The sequence below is a fragment of the Chelonoidis abingdonii genome, chromosome 5 (assembly GCF_003597395.2).
Source record: "Chelonoidis abingdonii isolate Lonesome George chromosome 5, CheloAbing_2.0, whole genome shotgun sequence".
In the NCBI taxonomy this organism is placed as follows: Eukaryota; Metazoa; Chordata; order Testudines; family Testudinidae; genus Chelonoidis; species Chelonoidis abingdonii.
The window spans coordinates 95,983,016-95,997,647 of NC_133773.1; the positions used below are offsets into that span (position 1 = coordinate 95,983,016).

The 14,632-nt window shown below is 46.6% G+C and overlaps 1 protein-coding gene across 1 annotated transcript in view; it reads right to left on the reverse strand.

The window, feature by feature from the left end:
* Positions 1-8,305: 8,305 nt before the first annotated feature.
* Positions 8,306-14,632, reverse strand: part of GABRB1 (gamma-aminobutyric acid type A receptor subunit beta1) — a 231,229-nt gene continuing 224,902 nt past the window's right edge. The window contains exon 9 of the mRNA XM_075066493.1: positions 8,306-9,067. Within this exon, the coding sequence (XP_074922594.1) occupies positions 8,720-9,067 (348 nt within the window). The 3' untranslated portion in view covers positions 8,306-8,719. The remainder of the gene's footprint in view (positions 9,068-14,632) is intronic.

The following is a 14,632-nucleotide window of genomic DNA, read 5'->3' on the forward strand; positions in this document are numbered from 1 at the left end:
AGGCTGGGAGGGGTTTCTAGCACTTTGGAGGACAGGATTAAAATTCAAATTGACCTTTAGAATTGAGAGTATTGGTCTGAAATCGAGATGAAATTAATTAGAGAAGGGGAAAGTACTACAATTAGCCCTGGTCTACACTACGAGGTTAGGTCGAATTTAGCTGCGTTAGGTCAATTTTATAAGTAATGTGGCTACACAGCCAACCCCGTTCCGTCAACCTAAAGGGCTCTTAAAATTGACTACTGTACTACACCCCAGTGAGGGGGGGCAGTGCTAAAATCGACCTTCTTGGGTAAAATTTGGGCTAGTGCAGACACAGCATTGTGCAATTCTATGGTATTGGCCTCCGGGAGCTATCCCAGAGTGCTCCAATCTGACCACTCCGGACAGCACTTTCAAATCTGATCCACTAGCCAGGTACACAGGAAAAGCCCCATGAAATTTTGAATTTCATTTCCTGTTTGGCCAGTGTGGAGAGCTGATCAGCACAGGTGACCATGCAGTCCCAGAATCGTAAACGAGCTCCAGCATGGAGTGAACAGGAGACACTGGATCTAATTGCTGTATGAGGAGAAGAATCTGTGCAGGCAGAACTCCCAAACAAAAAGAAGAAATGCTAATATATATGCCAAAATTGCACAGGGCATGGTGGAGAGAGTCTATACTATGGACACACAGCAGTGAAAGTTAAGAAGCTCAGGCAAGCCTACCACAAGACAAAACAGGCAAATGGTCACTCCAGTTCAGAGTCCCATACATGCCATTTCTATGATCAGCTGCATGCCATTCTAGGGGTGGACCCTACCACTACCTCACCACTGTCCATGGACACCTGCAAGGGGAGAGTCTCACGCAACATGGAGGAGGATTTTGTGGATGAGGAGGAGGAGAATGCACAGCAGGTAAGCAGAGAATCCGTTCTCCCCGGCAGCCAGGATCTTTTCATCACCCTGGAGCCAATACCCTCACAATGTGGGTTCCCAGATCATGAAGGCAGAGAAGGCATCTCTGGTGAGTGCACACTTGTAACTACGCTACAGGGGTTTAAAGCAATTGTGTTTAATGTTCGATTTGCCTGAAGAATTGGGATGCATTTGCGGCCAGTACAGTTACTGGAAAAGTTTAACGTGTCTGGGGATAGAGCGGGAATCCTCCAGGGACATCTCCATGAAGCTCTCCTGGAGGTACTCTGAAAACCTTTGCAGAAGGTTTCTGGGGAGGGCTGCCTTATTTCATCCTCCATGGTAGGACACTTTACCATGCCAAGCCAGTAGCAAGTAGTTTGGAATCATTGCAGCACAAAGCATGGCAGCAAATGGTCCTGGGTTTTGGTCATATTCATGCAACATTTGGTCTTTATCTTTCTGTGTCAGCCTCAGGAGAGTGACGTGATATTCATGGTCACCTGAATGAAATAGGGGAATTTTTGTAAGGGAACAGTAAAAGGACCTTGTTCATGCTGGGCTGTTTGCGCTTGGCTAAATGGGATCATCCCAGAGAATAGTCACATGCGGGGGAGGGATGTGCTGCACATTCAACCCAAAACTGCATCCCCCTCCTTTTAAATGGCACACCCAACCGGCATTGCTTGCTATGGGAAAGGAGGGTGCTTCAGTTTGAAACCATTCCCACATGTTAGGAAGGCAGAAGAAGCCAACCCCGCATACTTTTTGGGTTACCATGGCTGGCTGCCTGGAAACTGAATTCTGTTGCCCAGCTGTATGTGATGTGTCACCGTACCGGCGGGCACTCAAGATAAAAGGCAAAATGCGACCTTGTACCTAAAGCACATGTGCTGTCTGTTGTGAATTGCTTGATTCACTGTGAAAGAGTCTCCCTTTTTGTTCTCAGAAATGTATCTTCTTAAATTTTATTCTCCCTTTTTATACCCCCCCATGGGTGCAAATGTTTCTATGCTCCCTGTATCATCTCCATCCTGAGGTTATCATAATTTAGGAGGTGGAAAAAATGCTCTCGCGATGACATGTTTTCTGAGCTCATGCAGTCCTCCCACACTGATAGGGCACAGCTGAATGCATGGAGGCATTCAGTTGCAGAGGCCAGGAAAGCATTCAATGAGCATGATCAGAACAAACAGGAGGAGATGCTGAGGCTAATTTGGAGAGCAAACAGGCATGATCAGGCATCTGATGGAGCTGCAGGAAAGGCAACAAGAGCACAGACCGCCGCTGCATCCGTTGTATAACTGCCTGCCCTCCTCCTCAAGTCCGTATCCTCCTCACCCAGATGCCCAAGAACGTGGCAGGGGAGGCTCCAGGCAGCCAGCCACTCCACTCCAGAGGATGGCCCAGGCAACACAAGGCTGTCATTCAAACAGTTTTGATTTGTAGTGTGGCTATAATAAGCAATGTGGCCTTGTCCTGCCCTCCTCCCCCACCCCACGTGGGCTACCTTGTCAGTGATCTCACTTTTTTTTAATAAATAAAGAATGCATGGATTAAAAAACCATAGGGACTTTATTTCCTATGCCAGCTGTGGTTGAAGGGGGAGGGGGATTGGCTTACAGGGAAGTAAATTCCTCAAAGGGGGCGGTTTAGCATCTAGGAGAAACTGTCACACCGTAGCCTGGCCAGTCATGAAACTGGTTTTCAAAGCCTCTCTGATGCACAGTGCACCTAGATGTGCTCTTCTAATAGCCCCGGTGTCTGATTGTTCAAAACTGGCCGCCAGGCGATTTGCCTCAACCTCCCACCCTGCCATAAACGTCTCCCCCTTACTCTCACAGATATTGTGGAGCACACAGCAAGCAGCAATATCAATGGGAATATTGGTTGCGCTGAGGTCTAACCTAGTCAGCAAACAGCACCAGAGAGCTTTTAAACATCCACAGACACATTGTACTACCATTCTGCACTTGCTCAGCCTATAGTTGAACTGCTTCTTACCACTTTCCAGGCTGCCTGTGTATGGCTTCATGAGCCATGGCATCAAGGGGTAGGCTGGGTCCCCGAGGATAACTATTGGCATTTCAACATCCCCAGCATTAATTTTCTGGTCTGGGAAGTAAGTCCTTTTTTGCAGATGTTTGAACAGCCTGGAGTTGCTAAAGATATGAGCATCATGCACCTTTCCCCACCATCCCACGTTGATGTCGGTGAAACGTCCCTTGTGATTCACTAGTGTTTGCAGCACCATTGAGAAGTACCCCTTGTGGTTTATGTACTGATTGGCAAGGTGGTCCAGTGCCAAGATAGGGATATGCGTTCCGTCTATCGCCCCACCACAGTTAGGGAACCCCATTGCAGCAAAGCCAGCCACTATGATCTGCACATTTCCCAGAGTCACTACCCTTGCTGGCAGAAGGTTACTGATTGCCTTGGCTAATTGGATCACAGCAGTCCCACGGTAGATTTGCCCGCTCTGAATTGATTCCCAACTGACTGGTAGCAGTCAGGTGATACAAGCTTCCACAGGACTATCGCCACTCGCTTCTCACTTGTCAGGGCAGGTCTCATCTTGGTATTCCTGTGCTTCAGGGTGGGGAAAAGCAACTCACGCAGTTCCATGAAAGTGGCCTTACTCATGCAAAAGTTTCCCAGCCACTGGGCATAATCCCATATCTGCAACACTATGTAGTCCCACCAGTCTATGCTTGTTTGTCAGGCCCAGAATCGGCGTTCCACTGTATCAACCTGCCCCACTGCTGCCATGATGTCCCAATTGCCACATTCCGTGCTTTCAGGAATGTCTGTGTCCATGTCCTCCTCGCAGTTGTCCTCGTCTCCTAGCCAGGTTCTGCACGTACTGCAGGATAATGCGTGAGGTGTTTACAATGCTCATAACAGCAGTGGTGAGCTGAGTGGGTTCCATGCTTGCTGTGCTATGGCGTCTGCATGGGTAACCCAGGAAAAAAGCCATAGAATGATTGTTTGCCATTGCTTTCAGGGAGGGAGGGAGGATGGGGAGACTGATGACATGTACCCAAAATCACCCACAACAATGTTTTTGCCTCATCATTCATTGGGAGCTTAACCCAGAATTCCAGTGGGCAGCGGGCACTGTGGGATAGCTACCCACAGTGCACCACTCTGTGAGTTGATGCTAGTTACGGTATTGAGGATGCACTCCACCAACCTACTGTGCTTAGTGGGAACATACATGATCAACTGTAAAAAATCGTTTTCTAAAGATTGATGTTTATAAAATTGACCCAATTTCAAAAATGATAAAATGTTTGGAAAACCTGACTTATGAGGAAAGGTTAAAAAACCCAGCATGTTTAATCTTGAGGAAAGAAGATTGAGGAGGGACCTGATAAATCTTCAAGTACATTAAGGGCAATTATAAAGAAGGATGATGATTAATTGTTCTCCAGGTCCACAGAAGGTAGGATAAGAAATAATGGGCTTAATCTGTGGCAAGGGAGATTTTAGGTTAGATATTAGGAAAAACTTGCTGACTATAAGGGTAGTTAAGCACTGGAACAGGTTTCCAATGGAGGTTATGGAATCCCTATCACTGGAGGTTTTTAGGAAGAGGTTTGACTGGGATTATCTAGGTATACTTGGTCCTGACTCAGCGCAGGGTGCTGGACATGATGAGCAATCAAGGTCCCTTCCAGCCCTACATTTCTAATATTGTGTGTGCCAGGATGTTACAAAACATAGTTTGTTGTATTCAAAAGAAATGAAGTCTATAGAAAGTAGAGAATGAAGTCTGAGGTGTTTGGAAATGGCGAGTAGCAGTTGCTGTTGTACTTGTACTAGGTTTTGTACCTGTTTGTCTGATTTGAACACCACGCATTATTCAGTGGTACATGTGTTTTGTGCATTTTGGATTTACAAGAAAAGCCATGTTTTATCCCTCTGTACCTCAGCTTAACTCAAACATTTTCGAGACATGTTGTTGATAGCACGTAATTTTTCTGTGTTTTGTATGCCTTGCTGATGGAATGTTATCACATCCCAAAGCAGTCTTGATACTTACTGTGAAAATAGTCTTTAGCAAAACAGCGTGCAAACCCTGTATTGGCTTGTAGTGGGGCAGCTGCCCTACTCCCTGAGAATTTAGGCTGCAGCAGGCCAGTGGGCCTGCGCAGATGAACAGCCAATAAGAAAAGGGCTTATTGGGAGCCAATTGGGGCCCAGATTGGAGACAGCCAATCAGGGCCAGGCTCAGCCATATATAAAGGCTGCCCAGAACAGCAGCAGGCAGACAGTCTGTCCCAGGCCTTTGAGAGGGGAAGGTCAGTCTCCAGAGTGGGGGCACCGGCACCAGGGACAATGCAATGCTGGGCAGGCCCGCAGCCTGGTGTCTGCCAGGCTGCAGGCGCTGAGGGGAAGGGCCTAGCTGGTGCGAGGGGCCAAAGGGGAAGCAGCCCAGGGACATGGACAGATGGAGGGAGAGAAGGAGGGCAGGATGGCTGCCACTAGAGGGTCCCTGGGTTGGGACCCAGAGTAGTGGGCGAGCCTGTGTCCGCCCCCCGCTTCTCTCCTTGCAGTACACCCTGCCATCGGCCATGGGGAGCAGCCATCACAGACTATGTCAGATCCCTGAGTGGAGGGATTAGACTTTGGAGTGTGTGGTTGGACATGGTGGCTGGGGTGTAGAGAGACTGCTGATCACACCCCCTCCCCCGGAAGGGGGTGTGGATGGACTAAGGGGTACTGCCGGAGGGCAGTAGTCCAGAAGAGGATGCCACAAGCTGAAGTGTGACGCGGGCTCAGGCGCCAAGAAAGAGTGAGAGAATGGGCGAGACACCACCAGGAGAGGGTGCTCCACTGGACTAAGCTAATTCCTGGAGCAACTAGTGGGAGGCGCTGTGGTGGTGAGTCCCAACCTTGTCACAGCTAAAGTCTGTAATTTTGGGTGAAAGGAAGCACTATATATTGATTTTCATTTCAGATTGCTAAGGCAATGCAAGCTTTTCACTTGTCATCTGGAGTTATTTTAGTCTGGGGGGCTGGCTACAGAGTTCGTATTTATGATCAGAAGTGATATTTTGATTTGGGCTGTATTTATCGATATCAATTTGCACAAAATATCAGGTTTTACTGGATTGCATCTTTTTTTTTTGGTCTTGTGTGTGTTTTGCTGTAAAAACTGCAATAAACTCAGCAAAGCTCTTCTGTTGCAATAGTAACTAGTCCAGGCCATCCACAGTTAGGACTTTTACTTTCAGAGACTCCATTACATGTCGGGTTGCCAACTTTCTAACTTCACAAACCAAACACCTTAGCTCCACCCCTTCCCCGAGACCCTGTCCCCCACTCGCTACATTCACCCTCCCTCAGTGGCTCGCTCTCCCCCACCCTCACTCACTTTCACTGGGCTGGGACAGCGGTTGGGGGTGCAGGCGGGGGCTCAGGGTTGAGACGGTGCTGGGGGTGTGGGCTCTGGTGTGGGGCCGGGGCTGAGTGGTTTGGGGTGTGGGAGGGAGCTCTGGGTTTGGGGGGGGCTCAGGGCTGGGGCTTGGGGTTGGGGCATGGGCTTACCTTGGGTGGCTCCTAATCTGTAGCACAGTGAGGCTAAGGCAGGCTCCCCAGAAATGACCAGCAGGTCAGGCTCCTACACGAGGGGGAAATGTGGGGGAGGAGGCTCTGTGTGCTGCTCTTGCCAACAGGCACCGCCCCCCAGCTCCCATTGGCTGTGGTTCCCAGCCAATGGGAGTGCAGAGCTGGTGCAATCGGTGAGGACAGCGTGTGGAGCCCCATTGCCCCCCCCCACCTAAGAGCCAGACCTGCTGGCCATTTCCGGGGCACAGTGCGGTGTCAGAGCAGGTAGGGACTAGCCTGCCTTAGACCCACAGCACTGCTGACCAGACTTTTAACAGCCTGGTTGGCGGTGCTGACCGAAGCCGCCAGGATCTCTTTTTGACCGGGCATTCCATTTGAAAACTGAACACCTGGCAACCCTAATTACATGTTCTGCTTTTTTGTGGTTGATGGATAAGATGTAGGTTTGGGGTCTGATAATGTGCTGCACCTCTCAGAAGTCACAACAAAGAAGACGCAGTCCAGGAGGACTGATTGCAAAGGTGACTTTATGCCACATCTGTGCTTGGAATTTTGGGTGCTCTGGGGTTGCAGTAGCCTCAAGAACTACTTTAACTTAGTGGCGCCTCCACAGTCCAGAATTGCTCTAGCATAGCAGGCTACAGACACTCCTGCCTTTGATGTGGCCCATCTCTGCCCAGTAATCTATGGCTGTGTATAACCCATACCTCTACTGCAGCTGGGGAATTCCTCAGAGGGCCACAGGACAGGAGCCTGTTCTCTGGACTCGAAGAAGGGTCGATCCTTAAGATGAATGTCAAAAAAATAATAATGATAAGGCAATCTAAAAATTAACGACAACCATACTAAATGACATAATGTCAACTGATGGTAAAGCCGCCAGATTGAGAATACGAATCCATTTCAGTTCAGTGGAGATCAGCTTTTAGCTGGCTCCTGTTAAGGTTCATCTTTGTTAGCCACCTGCTTTTTAACTACCTGTGGTATTTATCTCAATATTTGTTTGGATTAGTATGAACGGCAGTTGACGTAATCTTCATAGTTATGCAGCATTGCTCAGCAAATGCATCTTGCTTTCCTAAAAACATGATGAAATTTTTCCATCACAAAAGGAAGATTAACATACATTGTCTTCCTGAAATAGAGCTGTTGTACTAAGCAGCCAGGTAAAACAAGGGGGAAAATACGAAGCAATCCCTAAATAAAGGGAGAGATGAGAGATAAGGCAAAATCTATTTCTTTAGTAGAATGGTTAGTAGCTACCTAGAATTAATCAATTTAATTTTTTTTACTACAAAATTCCAAATTACAAAATGTTGTTTTCGATTCTCTCCTTAACTCCTTCATGGAAATAATAGAGTTCCAGGTCAGACCAGATCAGCCACTTGCCTGATGGAATTTGAATGGGATTTGGGCCAGGAGCGGTGGAAGCTCCCTAGAAGTGGGGAGCCACTGGTGCCTGAACCAGGGCCCCGCCCCCACATCGCCTCTTCCCCCCGAAACTCCTCCCTCTGTCACTCTCACTTTTTACTGGCTGTAAGGGGGAGTGCATAGCTTTTAAAAGTGATGGAGCAAGGGCCCTCTGGCCTCCAGTTCCAGCGACCCTAATTTGGGCACCTAGCTCCCTTATGCTCCTTTGAAAATTCTAGCCTTATGGAAAATAATAGTTGGGACTTATGTACCCTTGACTGGTACTTCCTGCAAACATTGTCAAAGGCCAGCACTAGCATAAGTACTCACTTTTGAATAGTACTTTATGTAAAGTAGATATAGTCTTTACAACAGGTATTTTTCCACGTGTCTTTGAGTCCTGTTTATGCTGGAAAGCTGTAACTTGTCAAGTGCCCGATTTGAGACACTATACAGCCGTGTTTGACAAGTGTTGTTCTACCAGAATGCGGGGGGAAATAAGACAATCTTTTATTTAACTTAAAAAAATCCAGATTAAAAAAAAGTAGGAAAAGATCATGGAAGATGCACAATTTTTTTGGATAAGTAAAGGAATAGCACTTATTTCCTTGTTGAAGTTGCTCTTTAAGAACAGACCTCAAATAATAATATGCTGGAGTAGACACTGTACTTTTCTGAAGTGAACATGGTTAAATTGTTTTTTTTAAACAAGAACTGTTCAATGGCTGAATATCTTACCTTGGAAATGTAGCATTATGGCTACTGCAGTCCTGGAGAGTTAACAAAATGAAGGGAAGAAAATAAATCTAGGGATGGGATGATCAGTGCATACATTAGTGGATATAGTAAAGCCAATAAACTACATTGAAAATAATGAATGTGATAGGAAAGACCATCCTTGACCATTTGTCTATAGAATTAACATCTGTCAGATCTGGGATTTTGACTCTGAGCTGTGATGCCCTTCTTCGTAAATTCCCCTTTTTATGAACCATATGCCTGTCCAAAGTGCTTCTGCTGTAGAGTTCTCTGCTTGAGATGGGTCTTCTGTACTGGATGCTGGCACTGTCATATGAATACATGGTGGCTCTTGGGTCACTGATACCTGTGAACACTTCTGAGCTGCTGATCTCACTTCTTAATTCCAGAGTCGTAAGAAGAATGTTTCCATGGGCATCAACCTGTGGCAAGAAAGAAATTATCTAAACTATATTCATCTAATTAGTTATCATTGTATCAGCATATTTTTTTCCTCTTGCAAATTTGCAAATCTCACTTGATTATATAAATGAGGAAGCTGCTTCAGGAGCAGCAACAGCATCAGAAAGGGTAGAACATCAATACAATTTAAGAGAATAAGTATTACCTGAAGATATTGCTACTGTTCCCCTTCTGCCTGATGCTAGAGATGAAATGAATTGTTCAATGGTTAAATAAATTTTATCATGAGACAGTATCTTGGTTTGGGGATTGCTTCATTCAATTATAGGGCACAGTTGCTCCCCTTACTAAAATTCTGCTAGTTTTACCTTTAAGGCTCAATCTTTGTTATAAAAATGTGACATCCGCTTAACAAAGGGTGTCAGATTACCCTGGCATTGTCATGTATTTATGCTGAAAATACAATATTTCTGTCTTTTTGTTTGCTTTACAGTTTCAGGGCTGTGTGCTCATTTCTAAAACTTACTGTTGCTATGGTTCGTGACAGTGGGCTTCCTTCCCAGGAAAAATGTCCCAGGGTATGGATGTATCTCATCAACCAGCCCCAACAGAATGCATATTAACTATCTTTTGTAGTGATAGAAATAAGTATTAATTGATATTGTCCTGCATAGATTTAAAGTCTGGGTATTAAAATACATAGGCTGCCAATGTAGGGGGCAGGTGAGCTGTCTGTAGCAAACAGTTTATCTGTGAATTAGCGTGAACAAACTTCAATTTTGTTTTACAAATGTACTAAAATGTTCAATGGATGTTTAATGTGGATGCATTTCAGCCTGTTCCTGAATTAGTTGTTTCAACTATATTTTCACTTATTCGATATTTATTATTTATGCTGTTATGATTGGGCACCTACAGTACATAGCATTGTTGCTGGTCCCAGATTATGTGACCAGAAATTTACAAACGGAGTGAGCACTTCTGGAACAAATACTACAGCTGTATATGCATCTCAGAACCCTTGTTCATGTTGGTAACAGAGTCCTTTGCAAGCCACCTTCCAACCTGGCTGTGAATGAAAAGCAAACAAAAAGCTGGGCCAAATTGAATAGTTGATTTTATACTCACTAAAATAGTCACAAATGACACCCTCCCCCACTCTTCACCCTTCTCAAGTTTGCATGTACTCCTGGGTGGTAAAACTTCTGTTGGTGTAGGAATGCTTTTTGGCCTCTCCAGGATAATGTCCTAATTTTGGAAAGTCTTAGGAATATAAATATCTGAGAAATCTCCTATAATAGTTCATATTAGACAAGGATTCATTCTAGGATTGCCAACTTTGTAATATTTAAAAACCAGACACCGCAACAGGAGTGCCAGAACCTCCCATGCCCCGCACCTTCTCCCTGAGGACAAGACCCCACTCCTGCCCCACCCCTTCCCTGCAAGGTCCTGCCCCTGTGGCTGAGGATTCTGCAGAGGGGGAAGATCAGGAAGAGGTACATGAGGGAGACATTGCTGATACCACACAGCTCTCAATTACCAACAGCAGCCAGGAGTTGTTTCTGACCCAAGATTTAACCTTGCAGCAGGCTAATCAAGCCACTATCACAGAAAGTGAAGCCATGGAAGGGACCAGCGGTGAGTAAATGTTTAAATCAGTCATATTTAAAAACTAGCGTTTTTTAATTATCAATTTTTAAGCATGCGTTGTCATTTCTTTTTAGCCATTACAGTTACATGAAAAGTTCCTTAACATGTCTGGGGATGCAATGAAAATCCTCCCAAGAAATCTCCATGAATTGATATTGCAGGAAATCAAAGTGCCTTTTCAGTAAATTTTGGGGCAATGCTGCCTTAGCCGGTCCTCCAATGAAAGATGCTTTGCCCCTCCAGGCATGCATGACGTAATTTGGAATCATTGCTTCACAAAGCATAGATGCATAAGCGCCAGGACTCTGATCACAGGCATGAAACATTCGCTCTGCCTCTTCTGCTGTAACTCTCACCAGAGTTCTGTCGTTCATTGTGACCTGGTTTAAATAAGTAATTACTTTGTCATTAGGAGAGAAAACATGGCCATTATGCTCCTGTAATGCCACTCGATGTAGCTGGGTGGAGGGGACTTGTGCTGCGATGATGCTTTAGCAGGGAGGGGTGAGACAAACATAAAGACTTACCATGGCTGCTTGGAAGCAAATTTATAATGGCAGTACCGGCAAGCTGCATCTGTACTGTGCTCTGAGCCCAGGGACAGAGTCTCCCAGTATTAAAAGATGAAAAATGTGACCTTGGAGTGAAATCACATGTCCTGCGTAAGGTGCATAGTTTTGTGCTGTGTGAGTGAGTGGAATCATTGTTCTAAGAAATGTATCTTTTTACATACTTCTCTCTCTTACCTCCACCATACAGCTGTGCAGTGTTCTTTACTCACTACCCCATCTGCCAGGCTACCCAAGAGACAGAGGAAAAAGAGAACGAGAGACGAAATGTTTTCCGAAGTCATGGAAGTCAGCCACAGTAACACAGCTCATCATAGTGATTTGAAGGAACTGATAGCAAAATACAAGAAAGATGCCAGTGACCGGGAGGACAGGAGAGACGCTCGAGATGAGAGGTGGCGAGAGGAAGACCGGCAGGTAGAAGAGAGGTGGCGCAAGGAAGACAGGCAGGAAGATCAGAGGAGCAGGGAGGAAGATAGGCGCTGGCGTGATGGAACGCTGGAGCTGCTGCGTGATCACACTGATATCCTCAGACGCATGTTGATTGTTCAGGAACAGCAGCGGGGTTACAGAGTGCCACTGCAGTCCATGTTTAATCACCCTCCAAGCTCCCCAGGTTCCATATCTCCCTCACGCAGACGTGTTAGAACGCGTGGGGGAAGGCTTCCTGCACCAGCACACTCCACCCCCATGGAGAGCCCAACCAAAAGGCTGTAATGAAGCTGAAATGTATTTCATGGGCTTTTCCTTACCTGTGATCCTCCTCCCAAAGCACAGCTTTCAGGGATACCTAGATAAATCTGTGCCTCTGAATATAGTTCCTTTCTAATCAGACATACATCCAAAGGGGGGAGGGTGCTTTTATTACAGGGAATGATCCTTTAAAAATGAACGCATGTTTTTAAAGCAATAACAAATGAGTTTTAATAAAGATTAAATGATTTTTAAAACATACTGGCTTTCTTTCCTTCAGCCACATGTAATGAAAGGGTGGGGGGTTGATTTTGAAAGTCCTGCAGCAAGCTGTAAGTAAAGGGGGACGGTGGGTTGCTTACAGGGAGTCAATAGAGGCGGGAGTGTTCATCAAGGGCAAAGAAGCACTGCAATCACACCATACCCTGGCCCGCGACAAAACACATTTTCAGGGCTTCTCTGATGCGCACCGCCTCCTGGTGTGCTCTTCTAATCGCCCTGGTGTCTGGCTGCTCGTAGTCAGCGGCCAGGCGATTAGCCTCAGCCTCCCACCCCGCCATAAAGGTATCCCCCTTACTCTCACAGAGATTGTGGAGCACACAGCAAGCAGCAATAGCTACGGGGACATTCTTTGGGCTGAGGTCTGAGCGAGTGAGTAATGATCGAAAGCGCCCCTTTAAACGCCCAAATGCACACTCTACCACCATCCTGCACTTGCTCAGCCTGTAGTTGAACAGCTCCTGAGCACTGTCCAGGCTGCCTGTGTATGGCTTCATGAGCCACGGCATCAAGGGGTAGGCTGGGTCACCCAGGATAACGACAGGCATCTCAACATCGCCCACTGTTATTTTCTGGTCTGGGAAGTAATTTCCTTGATGCAGTCGTTTAAAGAGAGTACTGTTTCTGAAGACGCGCGCGTCATGAACCCTTCCTGGCCATCCCACGTGGATGCTGGTGAAACGTCCCTTGTGATCCACCAGTGCTTGCAGCACCATGGAAAAGTACCCCTTGCGGTTCACGTACTCGGCGCCCTGGTGCTCTGGGGCCAAGATAGGGATATGGGTTCCATCTATGGCCCCTCCACAGTTAGGGAATCCCATTGCAGCAAAGCCATCCACTATGACCTGCACGTTTCCCAGAGTCACAAACTTTCGTAGCAGCAGCCTAACGATTGCTTTGGCTACTTGCATCACAGCAGCCCCCACGGTAGATTTTCCCACTCCAAATTGATTCGCGACTGACCGGTAGCTGTCTGGAGTTGCAAGCTTCCAGAGGGCTATTGCCACTCGCTTCTCCACAGTGAGAGCTGCTCTCATGTCAGTATTATGGCGTTTCAGGGCAGGGGAAAGCAAGTCACAAAGTTCAAAGAAAGTGCTCTTACGCATGCGAAAGTTATGCAGCCACTGGGAATCGTCCCACACCTGCAAAACTATGCGGTCCCACCAGTCTGTGCTTGTTTCCCGTGCCCAAAATCGGCGTTCAATGGGCAGAAGCTGACCCATTACCAGCAGTAGCTCCAAAATGCTGGGTCCTGCGGTTAGGGAGAGATCACTCTCTATGTCGTCATCATCACCATCATTAACATCGCTCCTGTCGGTGCGCAGCTGCCTCCTCAAACTCCAAGTCCTCCTCCTGTCCCTCCTCCTCCACCTCCTCCTCCCCCTCTCCTCCTGAATTTTCAGGTCATGGCTCAGCATAGACAGCACGAGAGTGCGCGAGCTGTTTAAAACTTGCACGATTGCATTACTGGTCTCATCAGGGTCCATGGTCTCAGCAGGGTCCATGGTCTCAGCAGGGTCCATGCTTGCTGTGCTATGGCGTTTGCTCTCTTCACCCAGGAAAAACGGCGCGGAATGGTTGGCTGCTGCTTTCACAAAGGGGGGGGTGAGGCTGTACCCAGCAGCACCCGGGACAATGTTTTTGGTCCCAGCAGGCACTGGGCTGAAAACCAGGAAGTGGGAACTATGGGATAGCTGTGTCACAGCTACCCACAGTGCACTGCTCCTGAAATCGAAGTAAGACATGGGCCATGGACGCATAACTTCGATTTGAGATTCGTGGTGTGGACGCTCTAATTCGAATTTATAAATTCGGTTTTATAAATTCGATTTAGATAACTTCGATTTACTTCTGCCGTGTAGACAAGGCCTCAGACACTCTGCTTCCATCCCCAGACCTGAAGAAGAGTTCTGTGTAGCTCAAAAGCTTGTACCTTCCACCAACAGAAGTTGGTCCAATAAAAGATGTTACCTCAGCCAACTTGTCTCTCACATATCCTGGGATGAACATGACTACAACAACACTGCAGACAATCCCTGCCTACGTTAATTTTAGATTGAAATTTATAACAAATATTTCCAATTAAAACTATGTAGATTTAATGTTTCTTTAAAAAAATAAATAAATAAAAATCTTATCACCACTAAGACCTAACACAGGACAACACTTGGTTGTGCCTGGGGTAATATGCAGTCCCAAGAGCAGCCTAGGAAGCAGATTCTGACTTGGTCACAATCTCCTTTTCAATTTTGGAGAACACATCCGAGTCCTATACCTAGTGCAGACTACATCCCCTGGTGCACAGGCACATTTGTGCTGGCCAGAATACTAGAGGTTGTGGGGATGCAACCAAAGTTCTGCCCACTCCATGTTTCTGCCTCCCCCCTCTTC